Source organism: Balaenoptera musculus, chromosome 13 (assembly GCF_009873245.2).
Source record: "Balaenoptera musculus isolate JJ_BM4_2016_0621 chromosome 13, mBalMus1.pri.v3, whole genome shotgun sequence".
NCBI lineage: Eukaryota > Metazoa > Chordata > Mammalia > Artiodactyla > Balaenopteridae > Balaenoptera > Balaenoptera musculus.
The window spans coordinates 11,679,301-11,707,128 of record NC_045797.1 but is presented as its reverse complement, the minus strand read 5'-3'; the positions used below and the strand labels follow the sequence as shown (position 1 = coordinate 11,707,128).

The 27,828-nt window shown below is 41.1% G+C and overlaps 1 protein-coding gene across 1 annotated transcript in view; it reads right to left on the bottom strand.

Moving 5' to 3' along the window:
• The window catches only part of MERTK (MER proto-oncogene, tyrosine kinase), a 146,641-nt gene that overhangs the window by 12,633 nt on the left and 106,180 nt on the right, over window positions 1-27,828 (bottom strand). The window contains exons 11-17 of the mRNA XM_036873782.1: window positions 20,184-20,337; window positions 16,447-16,600; window positions 13,327-13,412; window positions 11,499-11,594; window positions 10,697-10,777; window positions 6,001-6,093; window positions 4,349-4,467 (exon numbers count right to left, since the gene is read on the bottom strand). Of these exons, the coding sequence (XP_036729677.1) occupies window positions 4,349-4,467; window positions 6,001-6,093; window positions 10,697-10,777; window positions 11,499-11,594; window positions 13,327-13,412; window positions 16,447-16,600; window positions 20,184-20,337 (783 nt within the window). The remainder of the gene's footprint in view (window positions 1-4,348; window positions 4,468-6,000; window positions 6,094-10,696; window positions 10,778-11,498; window positions 11,595-13,326; window positions 13,413-16,446; window positions 16,601-20,183; window positions 20,338-27,828) is intronic.

The following is a 27,828-nucleotide window of genomic DNA, read 5'->3' as shown; positions in this document are numbered from 1 at the left end:
TGATTTATATTTCTCAACTAAGACACGTGTCAATCACAGACTGTATATATAACAAAAATGCTTTATCCTTTACCCTTACATAATGGAGTTGTTAAAAAAAATGTAAGTAAATCAGGCATGAAAGCCTTATGCCTCTGTTCTATATATCTGGGGCATTTGATTTTCTGGATGTTAATTTCCAGGAAAGGATTTGGGTGCTAAGAAATATCAAATCTGCTGATATTCATGAAAGTATAATGAATATCAGGTGCTATTCATTTGTGTTATTTTTTTCCAAGCAGAACTATGTTAATCTTGCAGACTGTGACCAAAGGTCATTTAAAAGATCATTGTGTGGTAAAACTAATAAATGAGGTCAATAAGGTTGCAGGATACTAGATTGACATACAAAACTCAACTGCATTTCTACACACTAACAATGAACTGTCTGAAAATGAAATTAAGAAAACAACATCTACAAAAGAATCAACAACAAAATACTTAGGAATAAATTTAACAGAAGAAGTGCAAAACTTATACTCTGAGAACTACAAAAGGAAAGAATTAAATTAGTTTCTAAATAAATGGAAAGGTATCCAGTGTTCATGGATTGGAAGAGCAGGTGTGCTATTCACACAGAGGACAGAATGGCACCCAGGTCCTGCTGAAGAAGCACATTTATATGACCGAGACCTAGTCTTGGGCCACTCTAGCAGGACCAGAAGGTATTTATTGCCAAGGAACAGACTGATAAGGCAGTAGAGATTTGAATAAAAGCTTGATTTTCTAGTTTGTCTATGATGCATTTTGTGACTTTCAGCTTTACACGTGGCTACAAAGTGTCAAAATATAAAAATACATTCCTTTTAAAAACATTCCTTTTAAACTTTTATAAAACCTGGGAGTTTCCATCATTGGAGATATACTTTATATTTTTGCAAATTGAAACTATTCATTAGTCAGTAAAATGCTGTGTACTTGTTTCCTTGTTATTTTGTTCAAAAGAACATAAGATGACAGCAGTACTTTTGGCAGACACAAACTGATTCTATAATTTATACAGAAGGGCAACAAAACTAGAATAGCAAAAACAATTCTGAAAAAGTAGGATAAATTTGGAGGAATCACATTACCCGATTTTAAGACAATAAAGCTACAGTAATCTCAATGGTGTGATAGGGGCGAAGGATGGCACATAGCTTAACAGAACAGAACAGAGAACTCAGAAATAGACCCACACGTGTACAACTGATTTTTCACAAAGGTGCAAAAGCAATTAGTGGATTAAGGATAGTCTTTTCACAAATGATGCTGGTCATCTATACGCAAAAAAAGCAACAAACTAAATTTCACACCTTATACAAAAATTAATTCAAAGTGGGTCACAGACTTAAACGTAACATGTAAACCCACAAATTTTTAGAAGAAAACACAGAAGAAAATCTTTTTTATCTGGAGTTAGGCAAAGAGTTCTTAGAAATGACAGTGAAAGTATGATCCATTAAAAGAAAAAACTGATGAACTATACTTCACCAAAATTTAAATTTTTTTGCTCATGTTAAGAGAATACAAAGACAAGCTACAAACTGGGAGAAAAGTCTTTGCAAATCACATATCCAACAGAGGAACTGTAGCTAAAGAACTCTCAAAACTCAACAAGAAAACCAACCACCCAATTAAAAAATAAACAAAAGACTTTAACAGACACTCACCAAAGAGGATATAAAGATGGTAAATAAACACAAGATGCTCAACATCATTAATCATCAGGGAAATGCAAATAAATTTCATGATAAGCTATCACTATACACCTATCAGAGCAGCTAAAAACAAAACAAAACAAAAAACTACAGATAATACCAAGTGCTAACAAGAATGCAGAACAACTGAATTTCTCATACATTCCTGGTGGAAATGTAAAATGGTATAGCCATTCTGGAAAGTAGTTTAGCAATTTACTATAAAGACAAACATACATTTTCTATATGACCTAGCATCCCATTCGTGGGTATTTAGCCTAGAGAAATGAAAAGTTATGTTCACTCAAAAACCTGTATGTGAATTTTTATAGCAACTCAAAACTGTCATAGGTCCTTCAATAGGCAAATGGAAAAAGCAAACTGATACAGCCATACAATAGAAGCCTACACAGCAATAAAAAAAGCAATGAACTACTGATACATGCAACTTGGATGGCTCCCAAAGGCATAATGCTGAGTGAAGGAAGCCAGTCTCAAAGAATTACAAACTATATAATTCCATGTATATGGCATTCTCTAAAAGACAAAACTATAGTGATGGAGAACAGATCAGTGGTTGCCAGGGGTTAGCCATGTGGGCAAGGTGTAACTATAAAGGGGTAGCAGGAGGAGGAGTTTTGGGTGACGGAACTGTTCTGTATCCTGATTGCAATGGTAGTATATGAATCTATACATGCATTAAAATTTATATAACTATAAACCAAAAAGGGAGAAAAGTCATTTTTTTCTCTATGATAATTTAAAAATATTTTTATAAAGGATATAAATGGCCTATTTCTCTTCTACAAAGATTCAAGAAAGACATCCAATCTGAGGCTCACTACACTTGCACAGGGGTCCAAAAAAGGGAGGAGAGTTAAGCTTCACAAGATGGATGATTGTTGGTCATCAAACAAACCTGTGTATTTTTATTTTTTTTACTACAGAAGTTGCTCTGGTGAAATATGAAATCCCCCCTGCAAATTATTAGAAAAATCATACAATATACCAGGAAATTAAATGTAGGCAAAATCACTCATCAACATGAAGCAAAATCCATTCAAAACTATGCTATGCAGCCATTCACAGACATCTGTCCGGAGGCTGCCCTGTCGGGCAGGGGCACCCATGGGATGGGGCGGAGAAGAACTAAAGGCATGGGGTCTGCAGCCAGTTCTGCCTCCACCACTGCTGATCTGTGCCTCAGTTTCCTCACCTGAGATTCTATTAGTAACTACTTATTATGGTGGCTGTGCCATTGATATATGCGAAACACAGGCCGGCCTCTGCCAAACGTTTGAGAAACGTTAGCCCCTGTTGTTGGCCTACAGGCAGATGTGTACATGCTGAGCCCCTTCCTGTGAAACACACAGATGTGGAATAAACGGTTGCGATGTGAATGCCCGAGGGTGCCAATGTTGGGAATTATGGGTAATTTTTTCTTCTTCTCCAGGCTTCTTATAATGTTACTGTCTGTTTCTTGGGGGACGGGGAAGAGAAGGAAAGCACTCGGCCATGCTGAGTCCCCTACTTTGGATTAGGCCCTTCACCTCTTTGGAGGAGCCCCAGTGACTTTGTAATAGCTCTGTGATGTGGCTACAATTTCCTGTCTCTGGTTAGTATTTGTGCTGGTGAAAGACTTAAAGAAGCCACGAACAAAACAGGTGTGAGCACAGGACCATGGGGGTAGCTAAAAAAAGGAAGGGGCTCACTTTCCCGTTTAGGTCCCTTACGCCGTCCCTGGAAAGAACAGAACAAGTACAAGAAAAAGGAAAGCAAAGATCTCCTGGCCTGTTCATAACACACAGGCATAAACTACCAACAGGGGCAGCAAGACACAGGGAAGAAGGCTCCAGAAAATGTTCCCCCTAAATTGGGTCTCAAGTTTTATGTTTTTTTTCAACTGCCTCGCCATATTATAAATAAATGGCTGTTCCTACAGGTTCACCCGTCTCTTGGGATGAGGACCTTCCCCATGAAGCTCCCAGGCACCATCTTATTACTACTATCTCGTCACAACTCTTTCCACCACCTGTGACCGGTGGACGAGGTGTTTCAGTCTAAGAGCTCGTTTCCATTTGGTGTCTCTGCGCTGTGGGGCTTCAGGGCAGGGTTTGCCCTGTGGGGTCAGTGCTCCTCTCAGGGGCACCGCAGAAGGCAGGCAGGCTGGCCCACCAATTCCCAACACACTTTCTGATTCTGAGGACAGAGGGGCTCAGGATAAAGAGAAACATGGATGGAGCCAATTCCCCCTCAGGGTCTCTGAAAAACAACTCAATGCAACTTCTCCCCGGAAACTGAGATGGCTCCGGCACTCAGTAATTTCAGAGGGAACAATCTAAAAAGAGGAGACTTTCAAGGAAAGAGACCACTCTGATAGCAAGAGGGGCCCACTCTGCTCCACTCCCAGCCGGCTTCTCCCTCACATACAACAGGATTAATGAAATCTATGGGCAGGCCGGCTATGAGGACCACATTTCAACCCCCAGGGTGCACAGTGGGCACTGAACAGAGGCCAACGTCTCCTCCTTCCCTCCTTCATTTTCTAGGTTAGACGCTGGTGTTGTCCAGGCCCTGTCACGGGAGCCCCAAGCACTGTTCAGAGGCCATGCAACTGGGTGATTAATTACCTTTGGTCCTGTCTCCAATCGGGAATAGAGTAAATAGGTGTGCAGATCCCCGTATTTCATGAAGGGTAAAATCACCATGGGCCTGGGGATGCCTTGAGGGCTAATTTCTATACACACACCTGGAATTAAAAACAGAGAGTAAGTTACAAAGAGCCCTTGTTACCAGTGACCAGAAAAAGCACTGCAGAAGCACTGGCCAAATTGAAAACATGTGCTCTCAAGTCAGCGGTTAAAAAAACAAAAGAAAACAAAACCCTCACAACTCACACGCTGTATTCTAGAATATGGAACACACACTGGGTCCACTTCTTGGTATTTCTTTTTCTTTCAGACTAGTACCAATCTTTGCGTGAAAGCTCTCAAAAATTAATCAAGTACAGCCATCTATAAACCCGTGGCGTTTTTGTTATACTGAGTCTAAGTGAGGGGTAGCGACTGCAGCAGAATTCAAGGGCAAACTAGTTTCATGTGATGGTTAAATACTTAATCGTATGAAGAAGTCCCCTGCAACCAAATGCTTAAAACTATTGGAAGAATTCTGAGGGCCAGTAGGTGAAATTCACATCTCTAAATGTTAACACATACACGGGGGGGAAAAAAACATCATTTGTCATGGATGCTAGAATCAGAGCCTGTCTGTCACCTGAGATCAAGCTTACAAAGCTCTTGCACATGCTGGTACAATTACAAAGCGCCATTGTTCTCAGAGTCTGCTGAAGTCAATAGTTACAAATGACCAACAGTAGTTTCTTTGACATAACATTGTCTCCAAACATTAGTTTTCCCATCTCTCTGCAGTGTCCATCATAATAAAACTTTGAAAGTTCCCCAAAGAATTTAGCATTTATCAAGTTACAGGACAGCAAAAAAAAAAAAAAAAAAAAGTCAGCAGAATATTCAATTATTTTTAGGTCACTCTTCCCTCCTGGAATAGTATCACACAGCAACCACTTGATACGGGCTCTCCATTTTGTATTTTTTAGCCAACAGTGCCACAAAACCAAATTCTGCCTATTAAATCACTGACTCAAATCACTTAAATCAAGTCCCATGAAATTGTCAGTGGAGATCCCAAGAAATCAGTACTTGAAATATGTCAATAAATTGTTTCTCAAAGATGATCTATGGAATTTGTCTACTTTTACAGCTTTACTCCGCTAGCTTTTGATTCACGGATAAACTAAATCAATACAAATTATAGCATAACCAGCTTTCATGTCTTGTAACTGGGGTAACCGGGGGCTGTTTTAATCCACAATCACCTAGAACTCTGTGGACACTAAATATTCCTGAGCCCACTGATGTCCAGGAAAATGCAGGCCTATTTTTACGACCAGCCTCAGAAAATATAACCATAATAAGTCTTTTGGGTGAAAACTCCCTTATTTTTATTTTATTTTATTTTTTGCCGCACTGTGCAGCTTGCAGGATCTTAGTTCCCTGACCAGGGATCGAACTCGGGCCCCCTGCAGTGGAAGCGCCGAGTCCTAACCACTGGACCCCCAGGGAATTCCCGAAAAACCCGATGTTATAAATTGCTTCGGAGTTATACAAAGTGTAAAATTTATCTGCCCCAGAGATTTCTCCTGTGGCCCAGAGTGGATTAGCCGAGCCCCTCCGGCCACCCAGTGGTGCTATGTTTCTCTGAGTACCTAGGAGTCGGAGGACGTTTGGGTGGTTGAAGTCTTTCATGCACGCAGCCTCACTGAGAAACTCCTCAATCTCTCGCTGCGAAAAGTTGTCCACTAAAAGAAAAGACAGAAAATATTAGGCACGAGTTATTTACTCAGAGAAGGGGAGAGGGCAATAGCAATTTTGTTCTTTGAAAGTAAAATCAGGAAAAGGCAAAATGATAGCAACAGTAAACAGATGAGTGGTTGTCAGAGACTGGTGGGGGGAGGGATGAATAGATGGCATATGGGAATTTTAGGAAGGTGAAACTTCTGTATGACCCTGGAATGGTGGACACAGGGCATTATGCATTTGTCAAAACCCACAGAACATACAACACAAGGTGAACCCTAATGTAACCTATGAGTTTCAGTTAATAATGTATCACTACGGGTTCATCAATTATAAAAAATGTACCACACCCATGCAAGATGTTAATAGGGGAGACTGTGTGAGGGGAGGGGGCATATGGGAACCCTCTACTTTCTGCCCAATTCTTTTTTTTTTTTTCAGCTGAGCTGCAAGGCATACGGGATCTTAGTTCCCTGGCCAGGGGTCAAACCCATGCCCCCTGCAGTGGAAGCCCCGAGTCTTAATTACTGGACTGCCAGGGAAATCCCTGCCCAATTTTTCTATAAACCTAAAACTGCTCTAAAAATGAAAGCATATTAGCAAAAAACTAAAATCAAATCCAACTGATCTGTTGCAATGATTTTTGCCTTCAAAAAAGAAAGAACACATGCTTCTCTCTCTCACCACGTTTCTTGCAAGTCTGGTTGCCCAATCACGCCTTGTGAACTAGATGCACTTTCATACCAAGTTTTTGGAATTAAGGCAATTTAAGAGAAACATTTAAAATTCTATATTATGGTAAGTGAAATAAGCCAGTCACATGAGGACAAATCCCGTATGATTCCACTTTTATGAGGTATTTAGAGAAGTCAGATTCACAGAGACAGAAAGTAGAATGGTGGCTGCCGGAAGCAGGAGGGGGCACGGGGGATGGAGGGTTGTTGTTTAATGGGTACGGAGTTATGGTTTTGCAAGGCGAACAAGTTCTGGAGATGGATGGTGGTGATGGTTGCACAACAGTGTGAATGTACTGAATGTCCCTGAACTGTACACTTATAAATGGTTAGGATGGTATATTTTATGTTATGTGTATTTTACCACAGTTAAAGTCAAACACAAAGCCAAGCATGCCTTAGGGAATCTGCTTTAACAGGGGGGAAATGTTGATTGAAATTACATGTAAGAGCATGTAGTACGGGGTCTGTACCTCCTATGGGCTTAAGATATATTAATCTTCCTATCAAAGCAAATTTAAGAAAAAAAATTCTATAGACCTGCAAAATGTCTGCCAACTTTGCCCCAAACAACCAGGTGAAGTGGGCAAACCCTTTCCCCAGGGTCTAACCCCTCCAGGCAAATGTAGATGACCCTGGGATTCAGAGGCCAGAGACTGGGCTTTTAATCTTTGATAATTAGCATGGATGCAATTCACATACTAGTTATTCTAATTAAGTGAAAGGATAGCAGAGCCAAGGCCAGAGAGGAAACAGGTTCCAGGCCCAGCTCCTTTCACTAGGGCCCCTAAACTTTCTACTTGGTGAATTGGGATAACTGATGGAAGGAGCCTTCCCAGGGACACACTGAGAGGTTAACAGAAAAACGAGAGAGGCAGGAAGGATGCTGACTGTGGCTTGATACCCAGACTCGGCTCCACACCGGGTTCAGCTCCAGTAAGTACTCTAACTTCGGGTTTTCTCAGTCTATGGAGGAGATTACCCACACCTACTTCCGAGTTGTACTGACTTCCTGCTCCTGCGGTACTGATGAAATGTGGGAATAACTGCAGTGCCCTTTGGCACACAGTAAGAATTACATAAGTATTGGCCATTATTATGTATACAAAAAGCTTGAAAAAGCAAAAAGCACCAGCCCGTCTGACTTATTGGTTATTATGGTTACTTTTTATATTTAAATTAAAACTTCAGCCTCCAATTCTGGTTAAAAAGTCTCAGTACATGCTTATAATCTAACTGATGCCTTAATGCCCAATAAACAGTGGATTTAAATTTTAGGAAGAAACCAATTTTACTTTACCCCTTGATCAAAAATAATATTGAATATATACAAGGGGTAAATGAGGAAGCAATATTAACAGCATTAACAAACACAGCACCGAATAATTTTCCTCTGTATGAATTGTGAAGACAACTGCAGGTGAATGGTGTACGATCATGGTCAATTTCATGGGTGCCCAGCTGGACACCTGAAGAACCAAACTTAGACAATCACATGTCTCCAGGCCCTGGAGATGCTTCCTGGAGAAGGGCATGGGGGGACCTGTTATCATGTTCTGCCATTGCAGTCTGGTCAATCTATGGTGAGGAAAACTCCGGCCCGACCCTCCTCCTTTCTAGCTGTTTGACTTGGACAAGTCACCACCTTTCTGAGCCTTAGTTTCCTTGTCTAGATGGACATGGGCACAGACTCTGAAGGGCTCTAACTGGCATCTGCCACTATTTTTGTCAACACTGTAATTTTTTCTCCTCCATGCTGCAACCAAAGTGAACTTTCTAGAATGTAATAATATGCTCTTGTCCTCATTTGCTTAAGACTCTTAATAGCACTTTACTACTTGTGGGATGAAAACAGATTCTGTGTGATGACTTATCAGGCCCTTCCTGACCCAGATGTAAGCACTCTTCCCAGCTCCCTTGGAGACTGCAGTTTATGATCATAGCTCTTGATATGCCTTTAACCAAAGAATATTTCTCCTCTCTCTGGGAATCTTACCTTCCAGGCAGTCCACAGCTTCCTGCACACCACACAACCACCCTCAAGTGAGGAATTGAACCCACCAAGCTAAGCCAGACCAATCCCTGGGGTCAGATGCTGCTACCAGCTCAGCCCTGCCTTGGAAATTCATGCTTTACTTTGGAATCATTATCTCTACTAAATGATAAGAGAGGGGGAGGGAGAGAGTAAAAATAACAAATGTTATTGCCTTGAGTGTGCTGGGGCTCAGGGTGGGCCACCCCAAAATATGTCACAATGGCATATTGATTATTTTGAATTACAGTTACTTAGGAAACGGCCAGTGCAAGAGGGACACTCTGACACTCCTTTCTGTCTTCCTGAAAGCAGGAAATAACTCTCTCATGCGAAAGATGAAGGATACCCTTATCGCCAGAGATAGGGAATTCTGGCTGAAGAAGCCTATATAAACAAACCTTGTTAGTTCTTTCTTTTTTAACATCTTTATTGGAGTATAATTGCTTTACAATGGTGTGTTAGTTGCTGCTGTATAACAAAGTGAATCAGCTATACGTATACATATATCACCATATCTCCTCCCTCTTGCATCTCCCTCCCACCCTCCCTATCCCACCCCTCTAGGTGGTCACAAAGCACCGAGCTGATCTCCCTGTGCTATGCAGTTGCTTCCCACTAGCTATTTTACATTTGGTAGTATTTATAAGTCCATGCCACTCTCTCACTTCGTCCCAGCTTACCCTTCCCCGTCCCCGTGTCCTCAAGTCCATTCTCTACATCTGCGTCTTTATTCCTGTCCTGCCCCTAGGTTCTTCAGAACCATTTTTTTTTTTTTTAGATTCCATATATATGTGTTAGCATATGGTATTTGTTTTTCTCTTTCTGACTTACTTCACTCTATATGACAGACTCTAGGTCCATCCTTCTCACTACAAATAACTCAATTTCGTTTCTTTTTATGGCTGAGTAATATTCCATTGTATACATGTGCCGCATCTTCTTTATCCATTCACCTGTCGATGGACACTTAGGTTGCTTCCATGTCCTGGCTATTGTAAACAGAGCTGCAATGAACACGTGGTACATGACTCTTTTTGAATTATGGTCTTCTCAGGGTATATGCCCAGTAGTGGGATTGCTGGGTCGTATGGTAGTTCTATTTTCAGTTTTTTAAGGAACCTCCATACTGTTCTCCATAGTGGCTGTATCAATTTACATTCCCACCAACAGTGCGAGAGGGTTCCCTTTTCTCCACACCCTCTCCCTTGTTAGTTCTTTAAATTGACTACCCCAAGCCCAAACTTTGAGCTTTGCTTTGATTCTTCACTTACTGAGCACCTAAAACCCAGTACGCGGGATCTTAGTTTCTTTGTCCTGTCAATTCCTCACAAATTTACTGTTTCTTTGTCTAAAACGTATAAAAGCTGCCTCTTTGGCCACTTCGTAGGTCCCATTTCTATGACATTTCCTGCACATGAATTAAAGCTTATTTTTTTTTCTCCTGTTAATCTGTCTTGTGTCAATTTTATTAGGCCAGCCACAAGAACTTAAAAGGGGTGGAGGGGGAAATTTCCCCCTCCCTGACAAGTGTAAAGAATATATAATATTCTGAATCACTTTGCTGTACATCTGAAACACTGTAAACCAACTATACTTCAATAATAAATAAATACATAAATAAATAAAACCAAACATTAAAAAAAAAAGAATATATGATGCAGGTATGAAGAGCTCATTACAGTAACTTTCCATCTGTGACCTTAACAGTGCTCTGGATGGCCTTCTGACCCATTGGTGACCGAGGAACTACATCATTCATCACTGGCCTGATGAAGCACCGGATACTGAAGCAGCTGCCCACGCCTAGAAGAATGGGTTTCATCAGGGTTAACTCACACTTCATGGTTTTCACGGCCACCTTCTGAGAGGTCCCATCCTGCTGATTAAGATTTCCTTCCATGACAGACCCAAACTCTCCTGTGAAGTAAAACAACATCTATATTGACCTTGTGCAAAATCTCTCTTGCCCACAGAAATGCAATAGCACCGTAGCTGCTGTTTTCACGTGGCTCCATTGTGACCCCAACACAGCAGCCGGGCAGAGCTGGCCAGGTCACCCACACTGGTAAACCCAGGGCACAGGCCATGTCCTAGCCTCCTGCTTGTCACAAGCTTGGTTGGCTCAGACTTAGCTCAGCTCATCACTTTATTAAGCATCGTAACTGATTCAAGAAACTTACAAGACAACATGGAAATTGTTACTGACATGCATCAAGTACAAACTGTTAATACCATTATCATTTATCCTAAGACCATTTTGACAAATATGTAGTTTCACCTCTGTTCCTATTTAATTAGGAAGGTGACAAGAATAGTAAACTTAAGAACTAGAGGAATAAATTGAAAGTATATAGGAAGCCGACCAATGAATTGCATGCATTTTAATGAAGAAAGGAAATTAATATTTTTCAAGAGCCTACTGTGTTTGTTAGGCTCTGCAGAGGCCCTTTTCATAGGCCAAATCTGAGTCTCAAAAATCACTATTTACTTTTTCATTTTAAAAGCTATAAGATAGAACTATTTGTATTATAACTTAAAGTCACAAAAATGGTATTTTATTTAATAAATATATATTTTTTAAAATGACTGTGAACTGCTTACCTTCTTACTCATATTTTAAAAGAATTAAACTGCTTACCTTCACCCAGAATTTTTCCAAGAATTAGAAGGTTCCTGTCAATCACGACATCCTCTAGTTTATTTTGCAGTTCCTCACTGACTCCCAAGCTGTGTACTATAAAAGGAGTCACAGAACATACATGACCTGTCAGTATACTTCCTTTCATATGAATATAATTAAAATTGTATATAAAGTCCTATAAAAAAGTTAAACATTTTTCTCATTTTATATCCACAGCTCTCCCCCCAAAATGCCAGTAGTAAAATATCACACTTAATCCTACTTAATGATTAAACTGAGTAAAATGAATCTTTCAGGGCAAAATTAATCCTGAAGGATTATAAAAATCAGAACCATATTTCTCTTCCCATTGGGTGGTAGCAGCAGCTGGCAATCAGGTTCATGCAGGGGAGCTTTGCCCTTGACTCAAAGGAGTGAGGAAGGTAAGTCAATATTTTTTCTTTTCTTTTTTTTAAAATTTTAAAATATTTATTTATAAATTTATTTGGCCGCGTCGGGTCTTAGTTGCACTACGCGGGATCTTAGTTGCCGCGTGAGGGATCTTCGTTGCGTCACGCGGGATCTAGTTCCCTGACCGGGGATCAAACCGGGGCCCCCTGCATTGGGAGCTTGGAGTCTTAACCACTGGACCATCAGGGAAGTCCCAAGTCAATATTCTTTCTAGTGGAGCATTTACTAGTATACCCCTAACTGTGGGATACAAAAAAGTCATCAGGACACCTCGCCTGCCCTCCCGTGCCAGGGAAGGTGACACAGAATCCACAGGAAACATGTAGAGAACAAGGTACAGTTTGTTTTACATATGGTATATAGAACCTCATTATAATGACACAGAAAGTGCTAAATTGAATACTTGGTGGGGGACTGAAGATTAAGATTTTCTATGAGGTGTAGATATGCAGCACAGACAATCAGTGTTATCAATAAAAGGTGTTAACCAGGAGAGGGAGACCAATTCAATAGCCATTTGGCAAATGATTCAGTTTGTACCATAGTTAGGGAATGACTTTGAAAGAAAAAAAAAATGTGGTAATTAGAAAGGACACATTAGCTCTTAGTGGAAAAATTTTCCCCAAATAGTGCTTCAATCAAGGAAAGAAATTGGTCTAAATGACAGATTTTTTTAAATGCAAGAATAGACATCTAACAGGCAAAACTTCTAGATTAGAGAAGTAATAACATCCTACATCAAATGAGTTTTTATTTCATAGTAACCTGCCTTCCATCATCCTTATATTTATTTGTTGTTGTTTGTTTTGTTTTTTGCAAACATCCAGAAGCTTGAATTTGATAATATTCACACACTTCCAACACTGTTTCTGAAATTATTCAAGAACACAGCTATCTGTCTATTCCCATTCTTTGAAACTAAAAGAGTTCCCACTCTGATTCAGCAAAGCTCAAACCATAACTGTCACAAAGTATGCTAGCAAATTGTTCCCTGACTTGGTTGCCAGGAAAAAACAGGAAATGAGCTCAAGATTTTGACAGTTGCTTTGCTGTTTCCTTTAAATCCCTCTGCCCACATCTTCTCCTCTCACCCTGAGAGTTCCTTCTTCCCTCCATGTTTCATGGCATCAGGAGTCCTTAAACCAGGTCACTTCACCGTGGGTCCAGCTCCAGACTTCCAGGAAACCGGCCAGTAGGGAAGCCCAGGGCCATGTCTGACTCTCTACTTGTTGGTTTCCAGAGACATTTTGCACATTAAAGATAGACATTCTTTGACTCCTTTGGCTTTTGTTAGAAATCTATCAATTAATTTGTGGTTTTTTTGCTCTCAACTATTTTAACTTTTGCCAAAAAAGAGAAATGAGAGTCAACTTACAGGTGAGTTCAAGGGCTCGCCGACAGAAGGACTTCTTTGCTATGTAACTGACAACCAATTCTGAATCCTCCTCTGTGAAGGCGCTCCTGGGTGAATGAGGACAGACATCTCACACAAGAAGCAGAAGGCCACCCAGGCTGGGGCTGGTTCCACAAGACGCTACTAACCTGCTGCCTGTTAAAAGGGCTCTTCTAGTACAAAAACCTTTCTCACTGGGAGAAATAGGCTTCTTTCCTTAGATCCATTTTAGGCTTACCTGGCAATATCAAACAACCCTGTCTAGGAACCATCAAGAGCTGAGAACAACTGATAAGCTCCCAATGGCCAAAGCTGTGACAATCTGAGCAACACGATAAAGTCATATCGGATTATAACCCAAAGTATACAATGAATATCCATGAGTCCAGGCTGATAATATACACACACACACACACACACATGCATGTGTGTGTGTGTATATATATGTGTATAAATAAATAAATAAATTGGGTGAAAGGGAGAAGTCTCCTGTGCAGAAGAATTCCAAATATTTTATATAGATACTCTGTCTTTAAGGGATGGGGGTAGTGTTAACTCCTTACACTGTACGTGTGAGTTACATATACTGACTTGCTTCCTAAGAGTCCAGTATAAAAAGGGAGAAAAAATAACTACGGTAGAGAAACAAGGCAGACACCACCTCAGCCACGTGATCAGGATCAACATCAACAGCGATAAATCGTGTTGACAGCGTGTATCCTTGATGTAATGGGATGAAGATGGCACTCTACCTCTGTAGTCTTCCACTCAATAACCTGTAACCCCAGTCTAATCGTGAGCAGAACATCACACAAATCCCAAGAGAGGGCATCCTACAAAATACCTGACAAGTACTCCCGAAAACTATCAAGCTCAACAAAAACAAGGAAAGGCTGGGAAACTGCCATGGCCAAGAGGAGCCTAAGGAGACATGACAGCAAAATGTAATGGGGTGTCCTGGATAGGACTCTGGGAAAGAAAAGGGATATTAGGCAAAAACAAAGGAAATCTGAATAAAGTATGGACTTTGTTAATGATAATGTATTGATATTGTTTGACTGATTGTAGCAAATATACTGTCCTAACATAAAATGTTAATAACAGGGGACCCTGGATGTGATGTATATGGAAAGTCTCTGTACTACCTTCTCAATTTTTTCTGTAAATTTAAAACTTTTCTAAAAAATAAAACCTATTTTAAAAAAATCCATTTAGTCACTGTGTTAGACTAATTGGTGGAAAGTACTATGAATTCATGAGTCTAAATTATAGACTTAACCTCACATTATCTTGCATATATAGATTATTTTAAAAGAGAGAACACATTTAAAAAGTAATATATTTGTATGCAAAGTAAAGAATTTGGAAGGATTTATGCCAAAATAGCAACTGAGACCAGGTATAAACCCTGGAGTTACAGGTGGGTTTCACTTTCTACTTTCAACTATTCTATATAATTTGATTTTTTAAAAAACTATAAGAAAGTTACTTTTATAAGTAGAAAATAAAGGTATTTTCATTAAAAAATGAACAAATGAAAGGTGCTTGTACAAAATGAACAAATGGATAGGGTGTTGCAGTGAAGACCCAAGGAAACTGACTTCAGTATAAAATAATGTATAAAATAACCTGTGATCAACTTTTCATTTGTTTTCAGCTTCTGCTCATCTTAATGGTCCTTGGAGATAATTTTATTTCTAAATATTTGAAACAGTACTGGAATCTTATTAATATATCTGCTGTACTTTGCAGCCCCACTTTTTGGTAAGTTTTAAAACATTCAGCCTTAAACTTCTCCAAATTATTACAGCTAGGGTTGAATCAGATAATATCTAAGATCTATTTTGGTGGTAAGCTTTTGGGTTCTGTGGAACTATGAGTTAGTGGAGGACTAGCTGATAAGAATGTTTTCACATGGAGTATTTTCTTCTGCACTTCTTAACTGCTAGACTATAAGCTACAGCCCCATGGGGGCAGCCCCATGTTTGTCTTGTTCATCTCTCTCCATCCAACCCCTAGAACAGGTTCTGTTTTTTGAATATTCCTTCCTTTCTCCACAGATTTGAAATGCAATCTTCATTGTATATTCTATTCCCACACACATATGGGTACCCTGTGATGTCCATACACTGAGTTCTCACCAATACCTCACTGTTCTAATCATTTAACATGTTTTTATACCTAGTAGGATTAGCCCTCTCCACCCAAACTTTTGTGTTTTTCAAAACTGTCTTGGCTGTCTCTGCTCATTTACTCTTCAAGGTAAATTTTCTTTCTTTCTTTCTTTTTTTTTTTTTTTAAAGATTTTTTTTTGAGGTGGCCCTTTTTTAAAGTCTTTATTGAATTTGTTACAACATTTCTTCTGTTTTATGTTTTGGCTTTTTGGCCATGAGGCATATGGGATCCTAGCTCCCTGACCAGGGATCGAACCTGCACCCCCTGCATTAAACCCACATCCCCTGCATTGGAAGGCGAAGTCTCAACCACTGGACTGCCAGGGAAGTCCCTCAGGTAAAATTTCAAATCAGCTTTTATCAACAATCCTGCAGCAATTTAGATGGTGATTATATTGAATTTATGGTTAACTTGGGGAAAAATGATCTCTTGACAAAACTGAGCCTTCCCATCTATGAACATGGTACACATCTTTCCATTTATTTGAGTTGTCTTCTGCAATGTCAGTAAAGTTTAATAAGTTTTTCCACAAAGCTCTTGTACATATATTGGGTTTCTTCTTAGGAACATTATAGTTCTCGTGCTATTGTGGATGGGATGTCATTCTAGCACTTTGACTTTAATGTATTTTAAAACCAGAATCAAAATATTTTCACAACATGTAATGTCCTAAAAAATATTAAGTTTCCTCTTAAAGGAAAACAAGAAAAGAGGAAAGCAAGAAGAGACTTTGGAAGAAGTAAAAAGCTTTCACTATTGCCTGCCTTTGTGGCACTGGCCTAAGTAAGGAAGCTGCCTCCCCCGGGGTGTGCATAATACAGGGACCCAGTTGGGTACCGGAGCTGGGCCAGCAGAAGAGGCATTAACGCTTGGCATAGCAACTTCATCGATACCATTGAGCAAAACATTTTAAACTGAGAAACTTACCCAAACTTTGTCTCCTGGAATCTTTTCCTGATGGCCAGAGATATATATAAAGTCAACCCAATCAAAACAAATCCACAAAAGCAGCCAAGGATGATGAGCACAGGATCTTTGTTGCCAGGTGCTGGGGTTGACGAGGGGGCAAAATCTACCCAACCTGGTAAAATACCAATAGAATCAATTCAAAACATCTCTTTGGGATTAGGGATAGTTGATTTACAATATTGGGGAACTCTCTTCCTGTCAGTTATAAATGTATAAGCAACTGAAAAAATAGTAAAACTAATATTTAACTGGTACACTCTAATTTAAAACACTAGAAATATGAGAATCAAAATGCTTTATTTCTTTGTAAAAAAAAAGTATCAAGAGTAGTTTGAACACTGCTTGCCAGCTTCTAGCCATATAGCTTAGGATATAGACAGAATGTATTTTCCATGCCCTGACAAATGTCATACTCCTTTCCAAGTTTGGATCAGCTTCCCATGTTTTATCCTTTGCGCTTTCAGTGTTGTAAAATACCTCTGTGAGTTCCTTTAATGTTGTGATGAGAAGGCAGAGATTTTGAGCTGCTGCTGAGGCATTTTCTTTTATTTTATTTTAAAAAAATATTTATTTATCTATTTACTTATTTGGCCGTGTCAGGTCTTAGTTGTGGCATGTGGGATCTTTTGTTGTGGCGCACGGGCTCTTTGTTGTGGTGTGCAGGCTTCTCTCTAGTTGTGGTGTGCACGGTTCAGAGTGTGCGGCCTCAGTAGTTGCAGTGCGTGGGCTCTCTAGCTGTGGCGCGCAGGCTCACTTTCCCCTCGGCATGTGGGATCTTAGTTCCCCAACCAGGGATCGAACCCACGTCCCCTGTATTGGAAGGCGGATTCTTAACCACTGGACCACCAGGGAAGTCCCTGCTGAGGCACTGTACAGTATGACAACGCTGCTTACAGCCCAGTATGACAATTCAGAGTCTGGGCATTTCGATAAGGATCTGAGCTTAGGAGTCCTGCTGCAAGTTCCCGCTTAGCTTTTCCAGGGGCACCTTTAAAAATAACCATTTAGAGTTGAGCCCCTGAAAGTTAAGTACAGGCGTTTTCTACCCTCTCTCTTCCGCCTGCTCCGACGTGGGATGAAGGACCACCCTTGCCCTGGCTCTCCCACCTCCTCACCCCACACCCGCGTCTGGGATCTGTAATAGATCTTGTGACTCTGCTTCCTTTGTGTGGGCGTATTGAAACTGCACAATCAAAATGACCCCAGGGTTTTCACTTCCCCAAAGTGGGAGCTCAGATGCCGAGGGAACTATCTGCCCACCCCATGTGCGTGGTGTGTGCTGCTCATTCAGTGGGCCATAATCTGCATATTCTCAATCCAGTACACCAGCTTCGGGGCCCCTGACACACATGTGAAGACTGTGGCCAGTTTAACTTCCTCTGGGACATCTTTCTCCTTTTCAGCACAACCAGTTCACTCACGTGGGTAAGTCCACCTTCACCGAGTTCCCTGGCTGCACATCTCATGGACCAAATGGCAGCAGCAACAACATGCCCACAGTCAACTAGTTCTTTCGGAATTCCACACACATTCAATTCAAATTCCACTTCCAACACTATCACTTTTTCTTTCTTCTCTACATTTCATCTTTGTTCACCAGCTCCGTCTTTCAATTATCTGCTTTTGTGAAATGTCATGTGGGTTCGCCCCTGCGAGACAAGGAAGTAACACAGCTCTATGCCTGTTAGATGCATGTGAACTGAATAAGGAAAGCATGGTGATCAACCACAGACAGACTTTGAAAGAAGTGACCCAACTGGTCACAACTAAGATGCCCCTGTTATTTATGGAGAGATTTGTGCACTGAAGAGCTGGCGGTGAAGTTTATACAATTACTCACAGTTAATATATGCTGGCACCTTAAATTTGAACCATATTGTTGGGGAACAGGTGTGATGTAACTAAACTGTGGTAACTGAAATGTACGCAGACGGGAACCATGCAAAGCCAGGACTGCAGAACAGCAAAGCTTTTTACAGTTTTGGACAGTTTATTATGAATGAAGATGAAAGCTCTGTCATCTTAAACTCTGACTTTTTAAAAAAAAAATTGAAGAATAGGACTTCCCTGGCAGTTCAGTGGTTAAAACTCTGTGCTTCCACTGCAGAAGCCGTGGGTTCGATCCCTGGTCAGGGAACTAAGATCCTAGATCCCACATGCCACAAGGTGTGGGAAAAAAAAAAAAAAAAAGAAGTATAGTTGATTTACAATGCTGTGTTAGTTTCTGGTGTACAGCAAAGTGATTCAGTTATATGTATGTGTGTGTATGTGTGTGTGTGTGTGTATATATATATATAATATATATATTCTTTTTCATATTCTTTTCCATTATGGTTTGTTACAATAAATTGAATATAGTTCCCTGTGCTACACAGTAGGACCTAATTGTTTATCTATTTTATATGTACTAGTTTGTATTTGCTAATCCCAAACTCCTAATTTATCCCTCCCCCACCCCCTTTCCCCTTTGGTAACCATAAGTTTGTTTTCTATGTCTGTGTTAAACTCTGATTTTTAACCTGTGCCTCTAGAATCAGAATCTCATTGTCCCTGAATTTCTGCCAGGTAGGCACGCCTTGTGTCCCCAACACCAGTTACTAATGTTCCCTTGGGACTGGGCTTATGGGCTGTAGGAGCTGTAATATGGATCCAATTTGGCACTAAAAAGGAGAACATATTTGAGGGTCACTGGGACAGACATACGGGGACTCAACCGTCTGTTCCCAAGTCCTGTCTGCTACGGCTGCAAAGGTTATATATTTGGCAAGAACTTGTAAATGCACAAATCATACCCATATAGATGTCTGCGTAGAGTTTATGGTAGCAGTTCATTACCAAACAACCTAGGGCAGGTCAGAGTCAGAACAAAGGCGGCTGCCCTGGTCTACAGAAGCAAACACAGCATTTGGGCCACTTGGGGCACCACGGTGTCACCTTGCTTAAGGCCACTCCAACAACAAGCAGAAACCAGCATGCAGGGATGGGCATTTAGCTGAGCGAGCCCAGCGCCGTGTAACGATGGCTTCTATAGGAAACGCTTCTTGTTCTGTACCAATCAATCACAAAGCATGTTACCTAAGGTTTGAATGACTGCTAACAGAGCAAGCTGCACCGCTTAAAGCAAACACTAGCAAATAAACCAACAGTGCCAATTATAGAGAGCTGAGGATTAGCCACACTGCCTATCCAAAATTCAGTCATGTAGTTTGGATACATTTAAACTAAATTCAATACTATATGTAAAATAGCTAATAAGGACCTACCATGTAGCACAGGGAACTCTACTCAATACTCTGTAATGACCTATGTGGGAAAAGAATCTAAAAAAGAGTGGATATATGTACATGTATAACTGACCTTGCTGTACACAACATTGTAAATCAATTATACTCTACTAATAGTAAAGTTAAAAACAAAAACAAGAAACCTAAATTCATTAAGTCCAGTCAAATTCTGGGTTCTGAAAGGATGAATCTTCCTAGGAAGTTATTACACTGGATAGTAATAGTAGTGGGAAGACTCAAGGGTATCGACAGCTCTGTGATCAACTATCAACTATCCTCATCACTGCGAAATTTCCTTTTGGTCTTTATGTTTCATTCTTAAACAAGCCGTCCATGCCACAGGCTACTCTCCGGCCACCTGTGTGTTGCCCGGACTGATGTTCTGTCAGTCAATCGGGCACCAGCTCTCACCGTGTGCAGGGACAAATATTTTCACTGGGTCACTGAAGGGCCCGACTCCCCCTTTGGTGATGGCTGCAATCCTCACGGTGCACGAGGCGTTGTGGACTTGAACAGAAAGCTGAGCAAGACTGTCGTTCTGGCCGACGTCTTCTGAGAGCTCTTTCTGGGGACAGAGAGGAAAGGAAAGGAAAGGAAATACTGAGGCACCAGGGGCCTCGTCGCCCGAGGGAAGTTCTTGCGAGGGAAGCTGCCCCACCCACATCCCAGGGGCAGCGGCTGTGTTTCCACAGCGTCCCTTCCTCACTCAGGCCACAGCCAAGGGAGCCAATAGGCGGGCAGTGATGCAGGACAGGCTGGCAGCATCCTCAGGTCCTGGGGATCTGGGCCTACTAGGGTCGTGCGAACATGGTACTTAGAGGGGTCAGTGAAGAAACCTCTGGAAGAAAGGGAACATGTGGCAGACGCACCCGAAGGCAAGAGCAAGACTGTCTCCTCGACACTCCCGCCCTCAGAACCCCCAGAGAACACTGCCCAGGGGCTGCACTGAACCTTGACATTGACCACCTGCCAGCTTCCTTGAACCAGCACAAGCGGGCTCGTGTTCCTTGCAATTCTAAGAGTTGTGACTACAGTCTACATTTAGAAGGGCACTGACACTTTTTCTTCCAGCGACAAACACACAACGTGCTCCATTTTCAAAAATCTGGCTTTACTTATTTTGTTTTAAAGACATTGCTGTGCAACTTGACCCATTAAAACATGGTGGATGGGGGAGATTTTTAAAAAAATAACCAGGGGAAAAAAATACTTTCCCCTTTGTTTCCAAACCTTGACTATCATGGTGTTCTCTGGCGCGGGAAACTAATTTTGCATTTGGGATTGGCTTTTCAAATAGGAACCATAGGGCTGGTGAAGGCTGAAATGTAACACTAGGAACGTGTCTTTAATTCTAAATTATGGAGATTTGTTTTCACAGAGAGATATCGCACATGGAGCACAGAGAGCATGGATCAGCAATGGATAGCAGGGGCCTGGTCTGGGTGGTAACTTCCTTCCCTGGTCACTCATGCTGGTCACTTCTCCCAGTGGTGCTGGGTGGAACCAGCTCGGCCCTTATGGAGAGGGCAGTCCCATCACTCATGACCAATGGGGACACCTGGGTCAGCTACCTGGAGACTGTTTATAATCTAAACAGGCAGTGACCATGAGGACCTAGAAACGTCCCCAGGCAAGGGATGAAAGGGAAAACTATGGTCTTAATTTTTTGTTGTTGTTGTTTTTGGTTTTTTAACCCTATTGGACTCAGTGCCTAAAAGATTTGCTATAGATTTTTTGTTAATTAGGTAGACAAATTAGTCTTTTTTTTTTTGATATATCAAAAGGCATTTTCGGTATGGCTAACCCAGTTTTGATTATGTGTTAGTTGGTCATTCTCTATATAATTTGGGGAGGACAGAAAATCATCAAGTAGAGTAACTTCATTGTCAAAGCCCTCACAGTCACGGAACCTTGACTGGCAGCTGAGAAATGGTGCATATACCCCACAGTTTAAAACCTAACAGCTTAAAAAAAAAAAAAAAAAAAAAACCTAACAGCTTCGGCTTCCCTGGTGGCACAGTGGTTGAGAGTCTGCCTGCCAATGCAGGGGACGCGGGTTCGAGCCCTGGTCTGGGAAGATCCCACATGCCACGGAGCAACTGGGCCCGTGCGCCACAACTACTGAGCCTGAGTGTCTGAAGCCTGTGCTCCGCAACAAGAGAGGCCGCAATAGTGAGAGGCCCGCGCACCACGATGAAGAGTGGCCCCTGCTTGGCACAACTAGAGAAAGCCCTCGCACAGAAACGAAGACCCAACACACCCAAAAATAAATAAATAAATAAATAAATAAAAACAAAAAAAAACACAAAAAAAACCTAACAGCTCTTCAAAGTACAAAAGACTTCATGCCTGACAAGGAACATGGGGCCTGCTCCTGGTGTCACACATTTTGTCTGCAAAGATTCAAACGTAATACCTTGTTTATGAGAAAAACTATCTTAAAATAAGGGGACACACACAGTTTTGGAAGAATTCAATCCCAAGAAGAAGAGAAATCCCAACAAAACCAAAATTATCCTTTTGGAAATGAACATAAAAGCAGTTGATAACACCTATCCCCATAGGGCCTATAACTCCCTATGAAACCCCAGAGGAGTTACTTTTTAATTTCCACCTCCTACTCTTTGAGTTAATAAATGTAAGGAGTTAATCTGTGTGAAGTACTTGAAACAGTGCCTGACCCAGAGCAAAGGTTACCCAAGAGTCACAATGGCCACCATCACAGTTGGCATTATCCTGAATCTTTTTTTTAATCTTTTAAAATTTTAATTAACTAATTAATTTTACAAAATTATTTACTTATTTTTGGCTGCGTTGGGTCTTCATTGCTGTGCATGGGCTTTCTCTAGTTGCAGTGAGCGGGGGCTACTCCTCGTTACAGTGCACGGGCTTCTCATTGCGGTGGATTCTCTTGTTACGGAGCACGGGCTCTAGGCACACTGGCTTCAGTAGTTGTGGCACACAGGCTCAGTAGTTGTGGCTCGCGGGCTTAGCTGCTTCGTGGCACGTGGGATCTTCCCAGACCAGGGATCAAACCCGTGTCTCCTGGTTAAGGTGGATTCTTAACCACTGCGCCACCAGGGAAGTCCTATCCTGAATCTTGAAGCATGGAAATGATGCCAGCCACCGCTCACTGGGAACCCATTTTGGAAATACATAAAAAATCATCCCACTTTAGGGGTGGAATTGTAATCAATGTTGAAGTAGTGATTAGAAAGATAAATGATAAACACTTAGTGGAGGTGTCCAATTTTCTCCAAAAATGTCTTTAAATAGTAACCTCAAATATAATTTAAACATGATTCCCAATGTTAAAAATTGATGTAATTTATTCATACTGTTTTGATGCCAAATACGTAAAGAAAGGTGTGACCACATCCATATCCCCAAGTATTTTAGTCTTGATTTTGAAAGTTGGCAGAGATCCATCTAATTTCAGACAGCTGTAGGAGCCCCCGGCTCACCCCCCATGTGTTATGTCTCTTGCTGTCAGGGTGCAGACCGCCGAAGGAGGGGTCATCTCATGGGCACAATGTGGTCTGGCCACAGGACACAGGTCATGCGTCACCTGCACATTTCTCATTTAGTGAGCTTTCAGTTTCACCAACACAGGCCCATATCTCTAAGAACTTAAAACCTAAAGGCAATGTCAGGTAATGAAATCAGTTTGACTACAACTTTACTTACATAGAAAACATATGGACCTTGCCGGTTGGGGAGAGTAATAGCACATCTTTGGAAACACAGTTTCTTTTTCTCATTGTGTGGCTTCAGTGTTGGTCAGGGCAACTGGATATTTGTTTTCAGTTATCAAAAAGACCTTAATATCTCCAACTCTGTAAGAATTCACAACCCCATAATTTGTAACTGTAATTAAGAATATAGGTAATTCCCTGGCGGTCCAGTGGTTGGGACTCCATGCTTTCACTGCCGAGGGCCTGGGTTCAATCCCTGGTTGGGGAACTAAGATCCTGCAAGCCATGCAGCACAGCCAAAGAAGAAAAAAGAATATGGCCCATTTCAAAATTACTCAGGGGGAGACTGGTTCAAGATGGCGGAGTAGAAGGAGGTGCGCTCACTCCCTCTTGCGAGAGCACCAGAATCACAACTAACTGCTGGACAATCATTGACAGGAAGACACTGGAACTCACCAAAAAAGATACCCCACATCCAAAGACAAAGGAGAAGCCATAATGAGATGGTAGGAGGGGCGCAATCACAATAAAATCAAATCCCAAAACCGCTGGGTGGGTGACTCACAAACTGGAGAACACTTATACCACAGAAGTCCACCCAGTGGAGTGAAGGTTCTGAGCCCCACGTCAGGCTTCCCAACCTGGGGGTCCAGCAATGGGAGAAGGAATTCCTAGAGAATCAGACTTTGAAGGCTAGTGGGATTTGACTGCAGGACTTAGACAGGACTGTGGGAAACAGAGACTCCACTCTTGGAGGGCACACAAAAGTGCCCATCAGGACCCAGGGGGAAGGAGCAGAGACCCCATAGGAGACTGAACCAGACCTACCTGCTAGTGTTGGAGGGTCTCCTGCAGAGGTGGGGGGTGGCTGTGGCTCACCACGGGGACAAGGACAATGGCAGCAGAAGTTCTGGGAAGTACTCCTTGGCATGAGCCCTCCCGGAGTCCACCATTAACCCCACCAAAGAGCCTGTAGCCTCCAGTGCTGGGTCACCTCAGGCCAAACAACCAACAGGGAGGGAACTCAGCCCCACCAATCAGAAGACAAGCGGATTAAAGTTTTACAGAGCTCTGCCCACCAGAGCAACACCCAGCTATACCCACCACCAGTCCCTCCCATCAGGAAGCTTGCACAAGCCTCTTTGATAGCCTCACCCACCAGAGGGCAGACAGCAAAAGCAAGAAGAACTACAATCCTGCAGCCTGTAGAATGAAAACCACATTCACAGTAAGATAGACAAAATGAAAAGGCAGAGGACTATGTACTGGATGAAGGAACAAGATAAAACCCCAGTAAAACAACTAAATGAAGTCAACCTTCCAGAAAAAGAATTCAAAATAATGATAGTGAAGATGATCCGGGACCTCGGAAAAAGGATGGAGGCAAAAATTGAGAAGATGCAAGAAATGTTTAAAAAGACCTAGAAGAATTAAAGAACAAACAAACAGAGACGAACAATACAATAACTGAAATGAAAAATACACTAGAAGGAATCAGTAGCAGAATAACTGAGGCAGAAGAACAGATAAGTGAGCCAGAAGACAGAATGGTGGAATTCACTGCCGTGGAACAGAATAAGGAAAAAAGAATGAAAAGAAATGAAGACAGCCTAAGAGACCTCTGGGACAACATTAAACACACCAACGTTCACATTATAGGCGTCCCAGAAGGAGAAGAGAGAGAGAAAATATTTGAAGAGATTATAGTCGAAAACTTCCTTAACATGGGAAAAGAAATAGCCACCTAAGTCCAGGAAGCACAGAGAGTCCCAGGCAGGATAAACCCAAACAGAAACACAACGAAACACACAGTAATCAAACTGACAAAAATTAAAGACAAAGAAAAAATATTAAAAGCAACAAGGGAAAAAGGACAAATAACATACAAGGAAACTCCCATAATGTTAACAGCTGATTTCTCAGCAGAAACTCTACAAGCCAGAAGGGAGTGGCACGATATATTTAAAGTGATGAAGGGGAAGAACCTACAACCAAGATTACTCTACCAGGCAAGGATGTCATTCAGATTTGACAGAGAAATCAAAAGCTTTACAGACAAGCAAAAGCTAAGAGAATTCAGCACAACCAAACCAGCTCTACAACAAATGCTAAAGGAAGTTCTCTAAGTGGGAAACACAAGAGAAGAAAAGGACCTATAAAAGCAAACCCAAAACAATTAAGAAAATAGTAATAGGAACATACATATCGATAATTACCTTAAATGTGAATGGATTAAATACTCCAACCAAAACATACAGGCTCGCTGAATGGATACAAAAACAAGACCCATATATATGCTATCTACACGAGACCCACTTCAGACCTAGGGACACATACAGACTGAAAGTATGTGGGCATGAGGGTATGGAGAAAGATATTCCATGCAAATGGAAATCAAAAGAAAGCTGGAGTAGCAATACTCATATCAAATAAAATAGACTTTAAAATAAAGAATGTTACAAGAGATAAGGAAGGGGTTTCCCTGGTGGTGCAGTGGTTAAGAATCCACCTGCTAATGCAGGGGACACGGGTTCGAGCCCTGGTCCGGGAAGATCCCACAAGCCACGGACCAACAAAGTCCGTGCGCCACAACTACTGAGCCTGCACTCTAGAGCCCGTGAGCCACAACTACTGAGCCTGTGCACCACAACTACTGAAGCCCGCATACCCAGAGTCTGTGCTCCGCAACAAGAGAAGCCACTGCAATGAGAAGCCCATGCACCGCAACGAAGAGTAGACCCCACTTGCCACAACTAGAGAAAGCCTGTGCACAGCAATGAAGACCCAATGCAGCCAAAAATAAAATAAATAAATTAAAAAAAAAAGACAAGGAAGGACACTACATAAAGATCAAGGGATCAATACAAGAAGATATAACAATTATAAATATATATGTACCAAAAAAATATATATATATATGTACCCAACATAGGAGCACCTCAATACATAAGGCAAATGCCAACAGCTATAAAAGAGGAAATCAACAGTAACACAATAATAGTGGGGGACTTTAACACCTCATTTACACCAATGGACAGATCATCCAGACAGAAAATTAATAAAGAAACACAAGCTTTAAATGACACAATAGACCAGAGAGATTTATAATTGATATTTATAGGACATTCCGAAAACAGCAGATTACACTTTCTTCTCAAGTGCACATGGAACATTCTCCAGGATAGATCACGTCTTGGGTCACAAATCAAGCCTTGGTAAATTTAAGAAAATTGAAATCACATCAAGCATCTTTTCTGACCACAACGCTATGAGATTAGAAATCAATTACAGGGAAAAAAATGTAAAAAGCAAACACATGGAGGCTAAACAATACGTTACTAACTAACCAAGAGATCACTGAAGAAATCAAAGAGGAAATAAAAAAATACCTAGAGAGAAATGACAACGAAAACACAATGATCCAAAACCTATGGGATGCAGCAAAAGCAGTTCTAACAGGGAAGTTTATAGCAATACAATCCTACCTCAAGAAACAAGAAAAATCTCAAATAAACAATCTAAACTTACACCTAAAGGAACTAGAGAAAGAAGAACAAACAAAACCCGAAGTTAGTAGAAGGAAAGAAATCATAAAGATTAGAGCAGAAATGAATGAAATAGAAACAAAGAAAACAATAGCAAAGATCAATAAAACTAAAAGCTGGTTCTTTGAGGAGATAAACAAAATTGATAAACCTTTCGCCAGACTCATCAAGAAAAAGAGGGAGAGGACTCAAATCAATAAAATTAGAAATGAAAAAGGAGAAGTTACAACAGATACCACAGAAATACAAAGCATCATAAGAGACTACTACAAGCAACACTCTGACAATAAAATGGACAACCTGGAAGAAATGGACAGATTCTTAGAAAGGTATAACTTTCCAAGACTGAACCAGGAAGAAATAGAACATATGAACAGACCAATCACAAGTAATTAAATTGAAACTGTGATTAAAAATCTCCCAACAAACAAAAGTCCAGGACCAGATGGCTTCACAGGTGAATTCTATCAAACATTTAGAGAAGAGCTAACACACATCCTTCTCAAGCTCTTCCAAAAAGTTGCAGATGAAGGAACACTCCCAAACTCATTCTACGAGGCCACCATCACCCTGATACCAAAACCAGACAAAGATACCACAAGAAAAAGAAAATTACAGACCAATATCACTGATGAATATAGATGCAAAAATCCTCAACAGAATACTAGCAAACAGAATCCAACAACACATTAAAAGGATCAGACACCATGATCAAGTGGGATTTATCCCAGGGATTCAAGGATTCTTCAATATACACAAAGCAATCAATGTGATACACCATATTAACAAATTGAAGAATAAAAACCATATGATCAT